The 14,027-nt window shown below is 44.4% G+C and overlaps 1 protein-coding gene across 3 annotated transcripts in view; it reads left to right on the top strand.

Annotated features, from left to right (window-relative positions):
* The window catches only part of SMOX (spermine oxidase), a 25,586-nt gene extending 12,983 nt beyond the window's left edge, over window positions 1-12,603 (top strand). The window contains exons 3-7 of one of the 3 annotated variants that reach the window (XM_010290198.1): window positions 1,490-1,663; window positions 4,240-4,474; window positions 4,577-4,939; window positions 10,670-10,830; window positions 12,153-12,603. In XM_010290198.1, coding sequence (XP_010288500.1) covers window positions 1,490-1,663; window positions 4,240-4,474; window positions 4,577-4,939; window positions 10,670-10,830; window positions 12,153-12,290 — 1,071 coding nt within the window. In that variant the 3' untranslated portion in view covers window positions 12,291-12,603. Of the gene's footprint in view, window positions 1-1,489; window positions 1,664-4,239; window positions 4,940-10,669; window positions 10,831-12,152 lie in introns of all 3 variants that reach the window. The other 2 variants (XM_010290197.1, XM_010290199.1) reach the window with 2 other exon arrangements.
* The last annotated feature ends 1,424 nt before the right edge of the window (window positions 12,604-14,027 follow it).

The raw sequence follows: 14,027 nt of genomic DNA, 5'->3' as shown, positions 1-14,027 counted from the left end.
TGGCTGGCTGCCACAGTTCTGCCAGCTTCCTACCAGTCATCTACTTTTGAGTTAAACTCCTCAGTATGTCTGAATAATCTGCCTCCAAAGAAGAATCATTAGTTGTAATCAAGCCATCTTTGACAGGAAAAAGTCACCAAGCAGCGATCTTGCCTCTTTACATGTAAGGGTACTTACTGTGCACCCATGTGGCATGATATAAATGAGAAAGGGACTCACTCCGGACAAACAAGTCATTAATGGGATGAGTTGCACTTCTGGGAGGCATCTTTAAAAACTTTCCTGTGTTAAAAGATTCCTTGGAGCTTTTCCATGGAAATGAAGGGCCATGATTCAGCTGTGGGCTCTTCTGGCAATCCTGCAGACAGAGGTACTGATTACTGCAGACAGCCACAAGCAGATGGCCAAGGTGGATGGTTGTTTTCTTGCTTTTAAGGAGCTTGTATGGTGGAAAACTGGGGTTAAGAGAAACATCAGGAAGGCGTCCTTCAAAGAATGATTTGTTAGAAGGGCATTTTTCTTGTGTGTCCTTCTCAGGCTGGCTCCTGGTGGAGGGCTACTGAGGATGTCTTTGTTTTCCATGCGTTTGTACCTGTCTTGTGCTCAACAAGTAAAATGTGTGTGCATACAAAATTCCTTTGCTAAGCCTGTGTTGGTTGCTTCCTGTTTTTCAGGGGACAACAGAAAACTAGATATGAAACTGAATCCACCCCCGGTGCATTCTTGGGCCTTATTGATAAATAAGTACAATAATGGACAGCGTGGGAGGGCTGGTTCCAGGTTAGAGCAGTCAAAGATCTGAGCCCTGCAACCTGAGAAAGGTTTTAGATGCAGAGTCTGCACCTGGGATTGCACCTGAGACATCACCATGGGAGAAGAGCTGGTGCCTTAGTGTCAGATGCGCGGATGCACATGGGTCCTGCTGCTTGAGTTCACTCCCTGTAGATTTTGGATGGGGACTGGGGCCAAGTTAGGCTGCGATGCTGCTCAGCAGAATGAAGAAATTACAGATAGCAGACCCAAGCCTGCTCTGTAGAGGTGCTCTGCAGTGTGGGCTTGCCTGGCTTACTGATCCAGCTGCAGTATCTACACAGCTGGTTGAACAACAGACTTTAGCTACCGAAAATGGCAGGACTGCCTCACTTGGTCTTCTGCAAATGATAGAATGGACGTGCTCAAATTAAAAAATAACTTAATAGCAAGTCAGTAGTAACTTAATGACTTAATAGTAACTGGACTGTTGCAGGTGAGTAAGGGTGGTTATCTTTGCCTGGAGGGAAGTGTTGCTTCCTGCCTTCTAACCAGCATAGCTGTGGGTGCAACTTGACATGGCACTGGAGCAGAGTGCAACTGCCAAAGCCGATCTCTAAAGTTGGTGAGAGAAGGTGATCTGAGTGTGCTGGGTTTGGTTGGAGGGAAAAGCATCCTGCTTGGGGCTTTGATTCTGCTGTGAATCACATTGTTCATCTTTCTGTCCCATCTCTGGCAGGTCTATAACCTGACTCAGGAGTTCTTCCAACGAGGTAAACCAGTCAATGCTGAGAGCCAGAATAGTGTGGGCGTCTTTACACGGGACGTAGTGCGCAAACGTGTCAAGGCTGATCCGGATGACACAGAGGCCGTCAAGAGGCTGAAACTAGCCATGATCCAGCAGTACCTTAAGGTGTGTGTGGACATCTTTTTTTTTTTTTTTTTCTTTTTACTAAGATGAGACAAATCTTGAACCTCAGACACAGGACTAAGCCTTGCCTATCCCTGGGGAATTGCTTTCTGTGGTCTCTTGCACCTGGGGCTGTTTGTGTTTATATTGACAACTTTTCCTTTTGAGGCATATGCAGAGACAGTGGGCTGCAAGAAATAATGCCTTTACTGTTTTTTTTTCCTTCTTACCTTAAACTTCCCGGTTTCTAATTAGAAGGGGCTTTCCTAGGCCCTATTAAATTTTGTGGTGTGATTTAATGTTTTATTACCTCCTGAAGCTACTCTATTGTCAGGTTCTTCTCATAATGTTTTGTCTTGTGCCTTGCACCTGAGACCCCATGATCCTGCCTGAGTGTCTTTTACCCCCTTCTTCCTCTGTCCATATCTCAGAGACCAGAAGAAATGTAACTTTGATACTAGTAATTTGCTAAAGAAATCCCTAGAAAACATTTTGAAGGTAAAGCAGCAAAATCAAAGGTAGATTGTATAAACCCATGTCCTAATCATCTTTCCTCACGGCTTCCCTAGTTCTTTTTATCTCCTTGATGCCTTGGCCTAAATGAGATCTCTGTGGGATGAAAACTTAATGCTGCATCAGGCATTCCACAAGTAAAGTGTAACAGTAATTCCATTTTCAATTATAATGACTTAAAGGTTTATGAAATGAGGCAGGGGAGGCAAGCAGCACTCTGTGATTTGTGTAAGTGTATGGTATTCACTATTTACAGGTGGGAAGCTGAAACAAAGAGAAATAAAGACCTAAAGAGTCTCACAGGAGTTCTGTGATATAGCTGAGATTTGAACCCAGGTGTCCTGAGCGCTGTTCTCATATCTCAGGGTCCTAACCCAAGAGCTTGTATCACGGGGCATCTCCACAGCTGCCATGTAAAGACGTTATTTATTGTGTTATCCATGTAACATCACTCATGCAGACAATATTAGTCATTTGATATAGCTCTAGTTTTCCTGCTGGTTACTTCTGTGGTTGCTACAGCTAGAGACTTTTCTGCAAGTCTTGCAAATCCCTTCTCATGTGTAAATACCTGAGAAAAACAAAGCTTCTGATACTTAAGACTATCAGATCAGAGTGGTTGCTGAGAGAGTGGGGATTAGCTGGTGTCTCAGGCAAAGTATAGTCCTGGTAGTTGCCTGTTTTTTCACCCTGGTATTTTTCCTTCATGGTTGAAAGAATCAAATAGTCATCACTGGTTATTATGTCCATAATGTGGAGTGTCCTGTTGGAGCATCCAGGCAGGATGAGCATGACCCAGGGTGCAGGGTTTGCATGGTGGGCCAGCAGAACTGACCCAGGGTGACTGTTGGAGAGTGCTTGCTCAACCATCAGTTAAGGTGGAACCACAGCAGACTCAGAGGACAGGTCTTCAAGACGTAGCTGCTGGTGACCTGGCCCACCATGGGCCTGCTTGGTCTTCACCGGAGTCATTGGGCAATGACCAGGAAGGGGCAACCACCTGTTTGTCAGTACAGTCACAGGAGCAGCCTGTGAACTACTTAGTACAACTTTGCCTTGTTTGCTTGATGTCTTAGCCCAGCACCAGATTCCTGCTCTGCACCAGGGTGCTCCACAGGGAGAGGGTCTAGGTTTGCCAGGCTTCCAAACATGGTCATTAATGTGTAGAAAGGCCTGGAAAATTGGCCAAAGGGTGAGGCAAGGAATTGTAATGTTCCTTTTGCCTAAAATGCTTGAAGAATTACAGTGTGCAAATCATTGTCACTCCGGTGATCTGAAGATTTTAAGATCACTGTGTCCCATGCATCAGTATTATCATTAGAAACTTATCACAAGACAGGCCAAACATCCTGCCTTTGCTCCAGGGATTGTTGGAAGCTACGGCTATGCCTAATACTCCTTGCAAACATAACCAACAGGTCCCGAATCTAAAGCTTTGATGATCACATCAAGTGAATCAAATGCAAGTGTCTCACATCTTGGCATTTCCCTTTTCTGTCTCCTTCAGTTCCTTCTGTGTTGGGTCCTCTCAGCTCCAGCAGATTGTTAGCTTGCTGATTGCTGACTGTTTGACAGCATGTTGAAAGCTGCAGACAGCAGAAATAGCTGCCAAAAGTTTTTCATGGCTCCTCATGGGAACATTTATTAACGTTGGAAAGAGCACATGATTAACATAGCTCCAGCTTCTGTTGTAGGAGCACTGAGCAGTCAGTCCCTGGCCAGTGAATTGGGTTTTAAATGATATAAGAGAGTCAGAACTGTAATCCAGAATCATGCAGAAGCAAAGACATCATCTCTGAACTCTGGATGATGCAACTCTGGATGATGCAACCAAAGCTGATGCAGCTTGTTACCATGACAAAATGGTTTCTCTGGTTGGAAGGAAGGCTAAGGACTGATTTTGTCAGATCCTATGGCCAAACACTTCTTTGCTAGCAAAATAAGGTGGTTTAAGAGTGGGATTCGGGACTCTCGGTTTGTGCAGCTCCTCTGTGCCCTTGCAATGTTGTGCTGTGACAAAATGAGTTGCTCTGTGGCAATGTTGCTTTTGTGTTGCTTTTCCTTAGGTAGAGAGTTGTGAGAGCAGCTCCCACAGCATGGATGAAGTCTCGCTCAGTGAATTTGGGGAATGGACCGAAATCCCCGGGGCTCATCACATCATTCCTTGTGGTTTCATTAAAATTGTGGAGATTTTGGCCCGCTCCATTCCAGAGTCTGTCATTCAGCTCCGCAAGCCGGTCAAATGCATCCACTGGAACCAGTCGGTCAGCAAGGAGATTGAGAGGGTGGCTGACCACAACAGTGACCTCCCCGAGGAAGGCAAGGGCTCCGATGTCTTCATAGAGTGCGAGGACTGTGAATTCATCCCAGCTGACCATGTCATTGTGACTGTGTCCCTGGGAGTCTTGAAGAAACGCCACGAGACCCTGTTTCATCCCCGCTTGCCCGAGGAGAAGGTGATGGCCATTGAGAAACTAGGAATCAATACAACTGACAAGATTTTCCTGGAGTTTGAAGAGCCTTTCTGGAGCTCTGAATGCAACAGCATCCAGTTTGTCTGGGAAGATGAGGCAGAGAGTGAGAGCTTGACTTATCCCGAGGAGCTGTGGTACAAGAAGATCTGCAGCTTTGATGTGCTTTACCCACCAGAGAGGTATGGCCATGTCCTGAGTGGCTGGATCTGTGGAGAAGAGGCTTTGATTATGGAGAAGTGCGATGATGAAACTGTGGCAGAAACTTGCACCGAAATGCTACGTAAATTTACAGGTCAGCCATGCTCTGTCTGGTTCCTTTGGTGAGCGAAGAGAGGGGGAGTGGGGCTGGGGTGTTGAATAACCACTAGGAAGGAAATACACTAAAGTAATTTTTAGTTCTTTGGCATTTTGTGTCCCTTTGAATGGGCCGTGCGTGTGCTTCCAGCATACCTCCTGCTTGGGTGTGCCTGAAAACTATTTATACAGAGGGGCTGATAACCAGCTCAGGAAGTGGTGGGCAGAAGTACTTGAGGATTCCACATCCTCTGCTTTATTTAATCACAAATAACTCTTCAGCAGCTGGAACTGTCGGACTCAGTACTCCTGAGGAGTGATCTCAGCTGTGGAAAGCAGCACAGCTCTTTTAGAGCCAGTGGAGTTGGACCTGTTTAGATCTGCTGAGACGTGGTGGTTGAATCACATCCCTGACTTCCATTCAGCATAAGTCTATGTGGAAATCTCATTGGCCTAAACTTCCAAGTATCCATTAATTTTGAGAGTTTCCATTTCTGGGTGTTTCACCTAAACTTTCCTGGACTTCACAGGTTTCACATGTACTAAGCACACATCACATTAAAGGCAGCGGTTGGAGCGAGACAGACCTTATATGTATTATGCTGAGAAAATCCAAGATTAAATCAGTAAATGTAGTAATATATGAACAACTGGGCCTTAGTTTGTCTTCAGTCACTTCTCTAGAGCTTGCACGCCTTCCCAAGGAAAGAGCTTTTTGTGTCTGTGGAGTTATTTGAGATCCTCTGACAGGAGATGCTGTATAAGTTCAATTGTAAGGTAGAAGCACTGAAAGAAATAGTGATTGACTTATTGGCAGTCTTGAAACATGGATTTTGGATTTATACATAATTATAAGCAATTATAAGAGCAGCGTCCTCCAAGATTAAGTGTATTTCATGCTATTCTAGAGATGGGTCCTGTGATTAAGCTATTTATATCTGCCTGCTAGCTCATGTTAGCCAAATCTCAACACCTAGTGGGTTTCCAGTCTTAGCTTTTGTCCATGGACCTCCAATTAACTGGAGAAATTTGCTTCCACAAGTGTAGCTTTCCTCTGTGCTTACAGACCATTTGCTACCGACAACGCAGAGATTTAGAGAAAGAGTCCTGAAAGCTGAGGATTACCTGCATAACTGGCTACTGCCAAAAGAGGTTTTTTGTTTTACTACTCTCTTCAGAAATCATAGGGTAGACTTTGGATTCAGAAACCCTAATTCAGAGACAGAAGCTGAATCCTTGTTTCAGCTCGTTCGGTGTTGCATTTATGTTGGATGATGAACCCGTGGCTCCCCTGGCAGCCTGCAGAGAAGTAAGATGAATCAGTGAATGCTGGGCTCTGGGCAGCTTCTGCCTCCTGAGCTGTTTGTTTTGGGTGGTGTTGGGTATCCCGATGTTATGTTGCAGTGTCAGTACATGCACGCCTCCTTTCCTCCTGACCTCAGCAGACCAACTGCTGCCCAATGCAGGCATAGAAGGAGACTGTTCTTCTCTTTAAGACCAAGTTGTTCCAGTGCTGACGTCTCCCAGAGCTTATAAACAACCTTGTTTGTTGCAGCTCTTCTTGCTTAAGACCTCTTTTTTCTAAAACACCTCGATTCATCAGTGGGAATTTGGCTCTTCGGGTCTTTCTTAGTTTGGCAGATGGGAGTACACTCTCCCTCTTCCTTCTTGGGCTCCTTTGCTGTTGTTATTGTTTGCATGTGTTGGATGTTCCTCCAGGATGGAAATATGTTGGCACTGGGTCATCGGTATGTGCTGCAGTTGCTGTTCCAGCTGATACTGCAGCTGGTCCCTGTCCATCAGACTCTTCAGGAGGGTGAGCTCTAGCTCAGCCTTGTGCTAATCCTGGGTTATCTAACCCTGGAGAATTTCAGACTGAATTTACTAGGGCCTTGCCCTGCAATGAACATTTTGTGCATAAGCTGAGAGGTAGCCTCTCAGCTGCTTGAAACTGTAGGAAGAAAATCTGTTCTTGGAGTACCCATTATACAGCATGACCTGTTCCACTTTCTTCCCCAAAAAATTGTTAGTTTGCAGAAAACCTTTTCACAGATCTTCCAGGATGGCCTTGCTAAGGTAGCTGGTCCCATTTTCCCTAGCAGGTTCACAGAAGAGGCAATACTTTAAGGCTAATCTGGGCCAGGTGCCAGGCAGGCTGAAATAACAGAAGCGTGCTCAGTTCTCGGGCACCTATCGTCTTCTCCACAAACGTGTTTCATTGGGAGTGTGAGAGTGGGTTAGACAGGCTAGGGAGTGGTTGAGGCGGGACAAAGCAGTCTTCTGTCTGTGATCTAACTGTAGTCATTTCTGTAAATGACTGGACTCCTCTGGTCCAATTAACACCACCAAACCCAGCTTTTAAAGCATTTTCCACCACCCAACTTCATGTAAATCAGCTAGTTGAGTTGGGAAACTAGTCATCCTAGGATCCTAAGCTCAGTGGAAAGAAAGACTCTTTGATAAGGCAGTTCAGATCTTCCACACCTCACTTGGTGCTCTGTGACATCTTCTGAAGAAGCTTTTCTCTACGGAGTATAGAGAGAGCGTTATGTTCAGTTAATACCTTCAGAATGTAGGTAGTATGAGCCTTTTAATGTTCACTTTGCCTTTTGTAGCTTTCATGTTCTGGGTATAAAATCCCCCACATTTTTATTTGTTATTCTTCTATTAAAAAATTAATGCATTACCAGGTGTGTTCCCATCCTCAGCTGTGTTTTCCCAGTCCTCCGTTGCTCATGGAGGCCTTTGCTTTGGCTTCAGATGGTGTTAGACCAGTCCTATGTTAAATACATTCTTTTAGACTCACACTGAGAAGTGACCTTAAATTCACACATAGGTTAGTGTTGCAGATTATCTGGCTTTGCTGTGAAAAGCTCTGAGGATTGTTCTAACCTAAGAACCACTGACACTGCTTTTCACAACTGGATGACTGAAAAGCAGTGTCCTCTAAATCTGATTAAATGGGATGCCATCGAACAATTAGAAGTCTTGCTCTTTCTTTGTTGGCTAAGCTCTCAGTGTTAGAAGCCAGAAGGCAGTAATAACAGGCCTGCTCCCTTCTGAAGGACTCACTGATTTGTCAAGCTGCACCTAGAGATGCCCCGAGTTGTCCTCCCTGTCCTCCAGCTATTTCTCTAGATGGGAACAGATGTCTTTTAGGTTCTCTATCATATCTGCCAACCCCATGTGGATGCTTTGGATGCCCTAACATCTCTCTGGTGGCTGTAGACACTAATGTGTGGGTAGTACCACAGATCTCTGTTGGCCTTGATGGGATCTTAGATACCCTGCTCTCAGGTAGGCAACTAAATTTGGGTGTCTTAATTTAGATCTGAGAGTTGATTTTATGATAATCCTGTGTCTCATAATCAGCCCCATAACCAATAAATCTATGTAGCCACAACTCCCAGTAGCTGAATAAAGACAGTATTGTTTGAGGCACGTGGAGTTATCTTCCATAGCTTCACAAATGGAAATCTGTGGCGCAAAGATATGTGCACTTCCTATTTTAGTGAAGGCTAAGATCCTTTTTTAGCCATTTTGTCTCTCTTTGGACAGTGGAAACTTCTAAGTTTCCACATCTGTATTAATTGTAACTTTTATCTGCAGGCAGAGGCACATGTTTGCCCATCTATTTAAGAGCAGAATGAGAAAGTCCAATTAAATATGTTCCTTGAATGAGTGTGGCCTTCCCAGTCTCTGTAGTTTCTGTCTTGCAGACAACAGTTCAGGATCAGAGCTTGTGTTGTGTTCCCATCTGACCTTCAACCAAATTCCTCCTCTCTGTGTACAGCAGACATGAAGGTCTCCTGATTTTTCTCTTAGAAACAGCTCCTCACATTAAACGATGCATAAATACAGAAGCACAGGGGCACAGTAGTTGCACAATGGACACTTGGATGCTGCTCACGTGGTCTGTTGTGCTGGAGAACCTTAAAGGAGTTCATGAGAGCTGGTACACCTGCACCACACAGCACAGTGCTGGGGAAGGAGACTGGCTTCGGTTCTGGGTGCTGTACAGCAGCGTTCTAATGTAGCCAGGCTCCTCAGCCCTGCTGCACGCTGGCAGCTGGCTCAGGCATCTCTGCATGAAGCTCTGCCATGAAGCTCTGCCCAAGGCCATATGCTTCATGTTGCTGTGCTGCAGTTTCCCTTGTGATGAAGTTGCTCCGTGAAGAACAATTCCCTGGTGGGAAGGCTGCTGTTTACCTGCTCGTATACACAGTACAAAGTCATCCTGGGAAACACTAGAGGGGGACAAAGCTGTTGCTTTTAAAAATCTGAATGATTGCTTTATTAAATATTGCTGGATTTACACAATTGTTGATTGGGCTTATGACTCCACAAACCTTTTTGCTAACAAACTTCAGTCTTTTAGCAGATCCGTGGCCTTATCTGCCGGCTGACAAGCCCTCATCTCATTGTTTTAACACTGTATGTTCTTCATGTTAATCATCTTTTTATCAACATCTTACTTGTTGACTCCTGTATTGAAAATCTTCTGGGTACCTTGACAGTGGAACATGGGAACATGCACCAGCTACAGCAGAGGCACCACCAGGCCACTGCAGAGACTCCTTTATTTGAAAATACATTGTGTGATTGTTTTTGTGTAGTGCAATGTGGTGGATGACTGCTTTGGCCCTGTTTGGTGTTGTGTTGTCTTAACAGCTTCCATGGTGTGTTCTCCTGGGCTTTCCCACAGCCCTTAAAAATAAAACGTGATAACTTATTTCCTTGACACATCTGAGAGCTCCCTGTTCTCAGACTCCCTTGGGTCCTGCTTTGAAGATTCTTGAAGGAGCATATTGTAGAGGCTTTGTTATGCTAAGTTGTTACTCCTGAAACAACATTCAGTTGTAGGATGCATTTTGTTTGTAAGGTATATTTATTTGCTAGTCTATGCCATATTTTGATCTGGGGGTTAGTGGTTAGAAAGCGTTCACAGTGTACTCTGGCAAGCCATCCAGGTGCCTTTGCTCTGTTTCAGCCTTGTATTTCATAGTTCTGATTGACACACGATACTCCTAAAAGCGGTAGCTGAACCAGAGAAGTAACCTGCTCCTGATTTTAAGGAATTGAAGACATGACTAAATAATTGTTTAGTAGAACTATATAATGTAGTGCCTAACTAGTCTTTACAATTGGATGTCTCCCTCTCTAAGCCGTGGTGAAGAAAGTGGGGGAATTTGGTTCGTCTTCGTGGCAGGCTAAGCATGATGAAGTGTTACAGAGTCAGCATCTGAAGCAGGCACAGGAACTGTGCAAGATGCAAACATGTCTTAATACTCTTACTTCTTTGTGCTGACAGTCTCACAGAATCATAGAATCTATGGGTTGGAAAAGACCTTTAAGATCTTGATTGATCACCAACCAGGCTCCCCATGGCAAATGAGACGAGGAGATGCTCTATTTTCAACCAGACTGTGTCCAGAGTGCCCTGAAGCTCCCCAGTCTTTCAGGAACATAAACATTTTAATGATCTTTACCAAAATGGAAGACTGCAGATGAGATTAAAAGGGGTGCTATTTCTGTTATGTAGATACTTAGAACCCAGTAATAGAAAAGAGATCTGGTTTAGGGCCTCTTCCCTGTAGCCTGCAGCCTCTGCTAGGATTATTTTCAATAAATCAGACTGAATACATGCCACCCCACACCTTGCACAGGCATTGCCATGTTTTCTGTCAGACACTGTCTTATTTTTTGTCTTCTCCTGCTTTCTGTCCAGGGAATCCAAACATTCCGAAACCTCGCCGGATCCTGCGGTCCTCCTGGGGCAGCAATCCCAACTTCCGTGGATCCTACTCTTACACCCAAGTTGGGTCTAGTGGGGCTGATGTAGAGAAACTTGCTAAACCACTGCCTTATGCTGAAAGCTCCAAAACTACTGTAAGTACAGCCCAAATCGGTTCTGTGGCAATAACACTAACGTGACACTGGGTAGTGGATTTTCTGGGAGGGAGGTTGAAAGAGACAATCTCTGGCTGGGCCTCCAGTACTGTGTTTTTCAGTTTTTTTATACATACCCCTTCTGGACAAATGATGTATGTAGGATTTTATCTCTTTAATGTTTGGAATGCCAACATCTTGGGGATTCCCACATCTCTCTCTGAAATTATCAAGAGCTGCTCATCTATGTGGCTTTTGGAATTGTGATCTCTGCATTTAATGACCATTAGCCTTATTGGCCAGTTCAAATTTCCTTAGGAAAGCACGTGTTAGTCTGTTTTAAAGCACTGTCTGAATATGTAGCATTAAATACATGACCCTGCTATGTCTAGGTCTGAATGTGTCAGAGGTGCATATTAGGAAATCTTTCAGTGTTGGCAGTAGAGGGTGAGGGAGGCCCAGTCCTTGGCTGGGGGACTCATGCATTGGCAAGGGACAATAAATTTTCTCCTCAGACGCTGCTTTTGCTTTCTGAATATAGCAAGGAGAGCAGGAGCACACATGGAGATAGTTACCACAGCTCAGCTCGTGAGCAATAACATATTAAGCCAAACTCACTCCATCGTTCAGGGTTATGTGTCCAAATCCAAAGACAATGGCTGATGAATATGCTGCCTCCAAGCAGCTGCCCTTTTCCTCCACCAGAGCCTGACCCCACCATGTAATTTTATTCAGCACAGAAATCTATTAAAAAAGATAGCAGGAGCTGTAGGAACCTTTCTCTGTAGTTCCTGGGGAAGAGAGGTACCTGAAATTCCTGCCTCAGAATGGAGTTGGCGGCAATTTTAGCAAGCAGCTAAGTATTGATGTAAGAAATAAGACACTGTGTCTCACCCTGTGGGTTTTGAGACATGACTCTTTTTCCTTCTGAAATTGGAGTCCAGAAAAATAAATCCTTAATGCCTAAAAGACTAAAGTATAATTTGGAGGAGAAAAAAGTCGACAAAGAAGTAAGGTGCTCAGTGAGTCGTGCAGATTTGCTTGAGGTTATTGGAGCTAGTATCTGGTTCTATGATGGTGCCTCAGCCCTATAAACAGCTTCGCGCAGGCGCAGCAACGAGGACGAGCTTGACCTTGGCAGACATGTGCTGCGCCTGTCCCCGTGGTCCACCACATTGGGATTTTGAGAAGCAGCACTCTAAAAATACTGGTGTCAGCTCATGGGGATGTGGGAGGGCACAGAAAGTTTTGTCTCCTTTTAGCTTCGTGTCTGCTTTCCAGTAAGCACTGCTGAGCTTTTCTGCTTTTCTTACCCTCTCCAGCCGATGCAGGTGATGTTTTCAGGGGAGGCCACTCACAGGAAATACTATTCCACTACCCATGGTGCTGTGCTTTCTGGGCAGAGAGAGGCTGCTCACCTCATTGAGATGTACCAGGACCTCCTGCAGTGCCAGAGCTGAAGGGCCCCGTGTTTGCGAACACCACCCAACTCCCAAATCCTTGTACAGGTGTGTGGAGGGGTTCTTTTTTAATTTCAGTTCACAGCAGAACAGCCTTTATCTTTTTCTATTAAAAAAAAAAAAGCCCTAACTGTTTGAAATGTTAGTCATCAATAGCTTCATTTCCATGTGCTGTATTGTTAACAGGGAAGGGTGCTCCTTTTGTCTGGTAAACTGTTTCTTTGTCATTTTAACTCTAACTTCACTTTTGGTGCCTATCATTTTTTTTTTTTCTTTCTGTATTGTAAGTGCCTTCTATACTAAAATAAATGTTGTAATAAAAAGACTGGGTGCTTTGGTACTTCCTGGACACTTCACTCAGTAACTTGCAACTCTTTTATTCAATGTTCAAAAAATAGGGTTTTCCTCCCTTTTTACAAAATTTGGAGTAGGAGGATCTTGAGATAGATCTGGATTCTCAATGTACCAGTTGATCTTAGCTGTTCGTTCGAAGAATTGCACCTCAGAGGCACAGTCATTTGCCTTGTCCAAATTAGCACATAAATCACTCTGTATCACTGCATATTTAACTCCGTGTGTCACCCGTCTGTCAGTTTGTGCGGGCCTTTGTGCTTCAGGAAATCTGCCTGTAATTTTGTGAGGGACTCTGTCTTCCCTCTGGGTTCACTCAGCCAGTCTGTAGGAAGTTACCAAAGGAATCACAGCGCTGCAAAGCAGAGAGACAAACAGCCTTGATGAAAGCAGTGTTGGAGACTGTGTCCACATTTGGTCTGGAATAGTATCTTGGTTTTGAAGGGAGTGCCCCAGTCATTCCCACTTTTCAAAAATTGCTTTGGTTCACAAAATGGTTTTGATGAGTGCAAATTAGGCTTCTCTCTAAGGAAACTAAACTAGGAGCACTTCTCTGGGAACTGCCCAGGTATGGTGCAACCTGTAAAGGGAACATCAGAGTCTAACTTATCACTTGTCCTTCAGAAATTCTTGAACCACATTGTGGAAAGAGCATTCATGCCTGTGCAGCAGACTAAAGTGCAACGTAAAGACCCCCAAACTACCTTGGTAATGCAGATACAGCTGGAGTGTGCTTTACAGCTGTAGTTGGGTCCGCTAGTCCAAGTGGAAGAAACATGCAGACTTATGTGGGAGTGTGGGCAAGAAGGAGAATGATGAGAAGCAGCATTCTTGAACTACGTCTGTGATGAAACTCCATCTTTTGTTGGACAGCAATACCCAAAATAGGTGAGGTTGTCACTCTACCCCGAGAAAAGAAGGTCCAAAAGTCTGAATGACACCACTGATGTTGAAGAGTTTTCTCAGGGAGGTCAAGGCCATTCCCACTAGAAAGGAATTTTGAAGGGACATGAAAGCTTGGCTCAGTCATATTATATCTGGATTAATAATATATTTTCCGTGGAGCCTACACGTAGTACCTGACATGGACTTCAATTAAAACTTCTTAAGTGCAATTATCCCAGATTTATGCTTAGTCCAAATACAAGCTGGGCAGCCCTGTGTTATAATCTAACTGTATCCTAATTCTTCCTGTGGGAATGCTGCAGCTCACACTAAAATGAATTTCACTTTATCTGAGAGGCGGTGGCACCCCAGAACCTCTGGTATGCAGTGAGTATCCCCGCGTCTTTTCCTTTATGTTCAAATTGGGCCTGGATGTGCATAAATGTGCTTGATTTATCAACAAGATTCATTCTTATGTTAAACTATTTCTGCAAATAAAGC

The sequence above is a fragment of the Phaethon lepturus genome, unplaced genomic scaffold, assembly GCF_000687285.1.
Source record: "Phaethon lepturus isolate BGI_N335 unplaced genomic scaffold, ASM68728v1 scaffold42906, whole genome shotgun sequence".
Taxonomy (NCBI): Eukaryota; Metazoa; Chordata; class Aves; order Phaethontiformes; family Phaethontidae; genus Phaethon; species Phaethon lepturus.
Note: the sequence above shows the minus strand (reverse complement) of the source record. Positions and strands in the feature narration are given on the sequence as shown.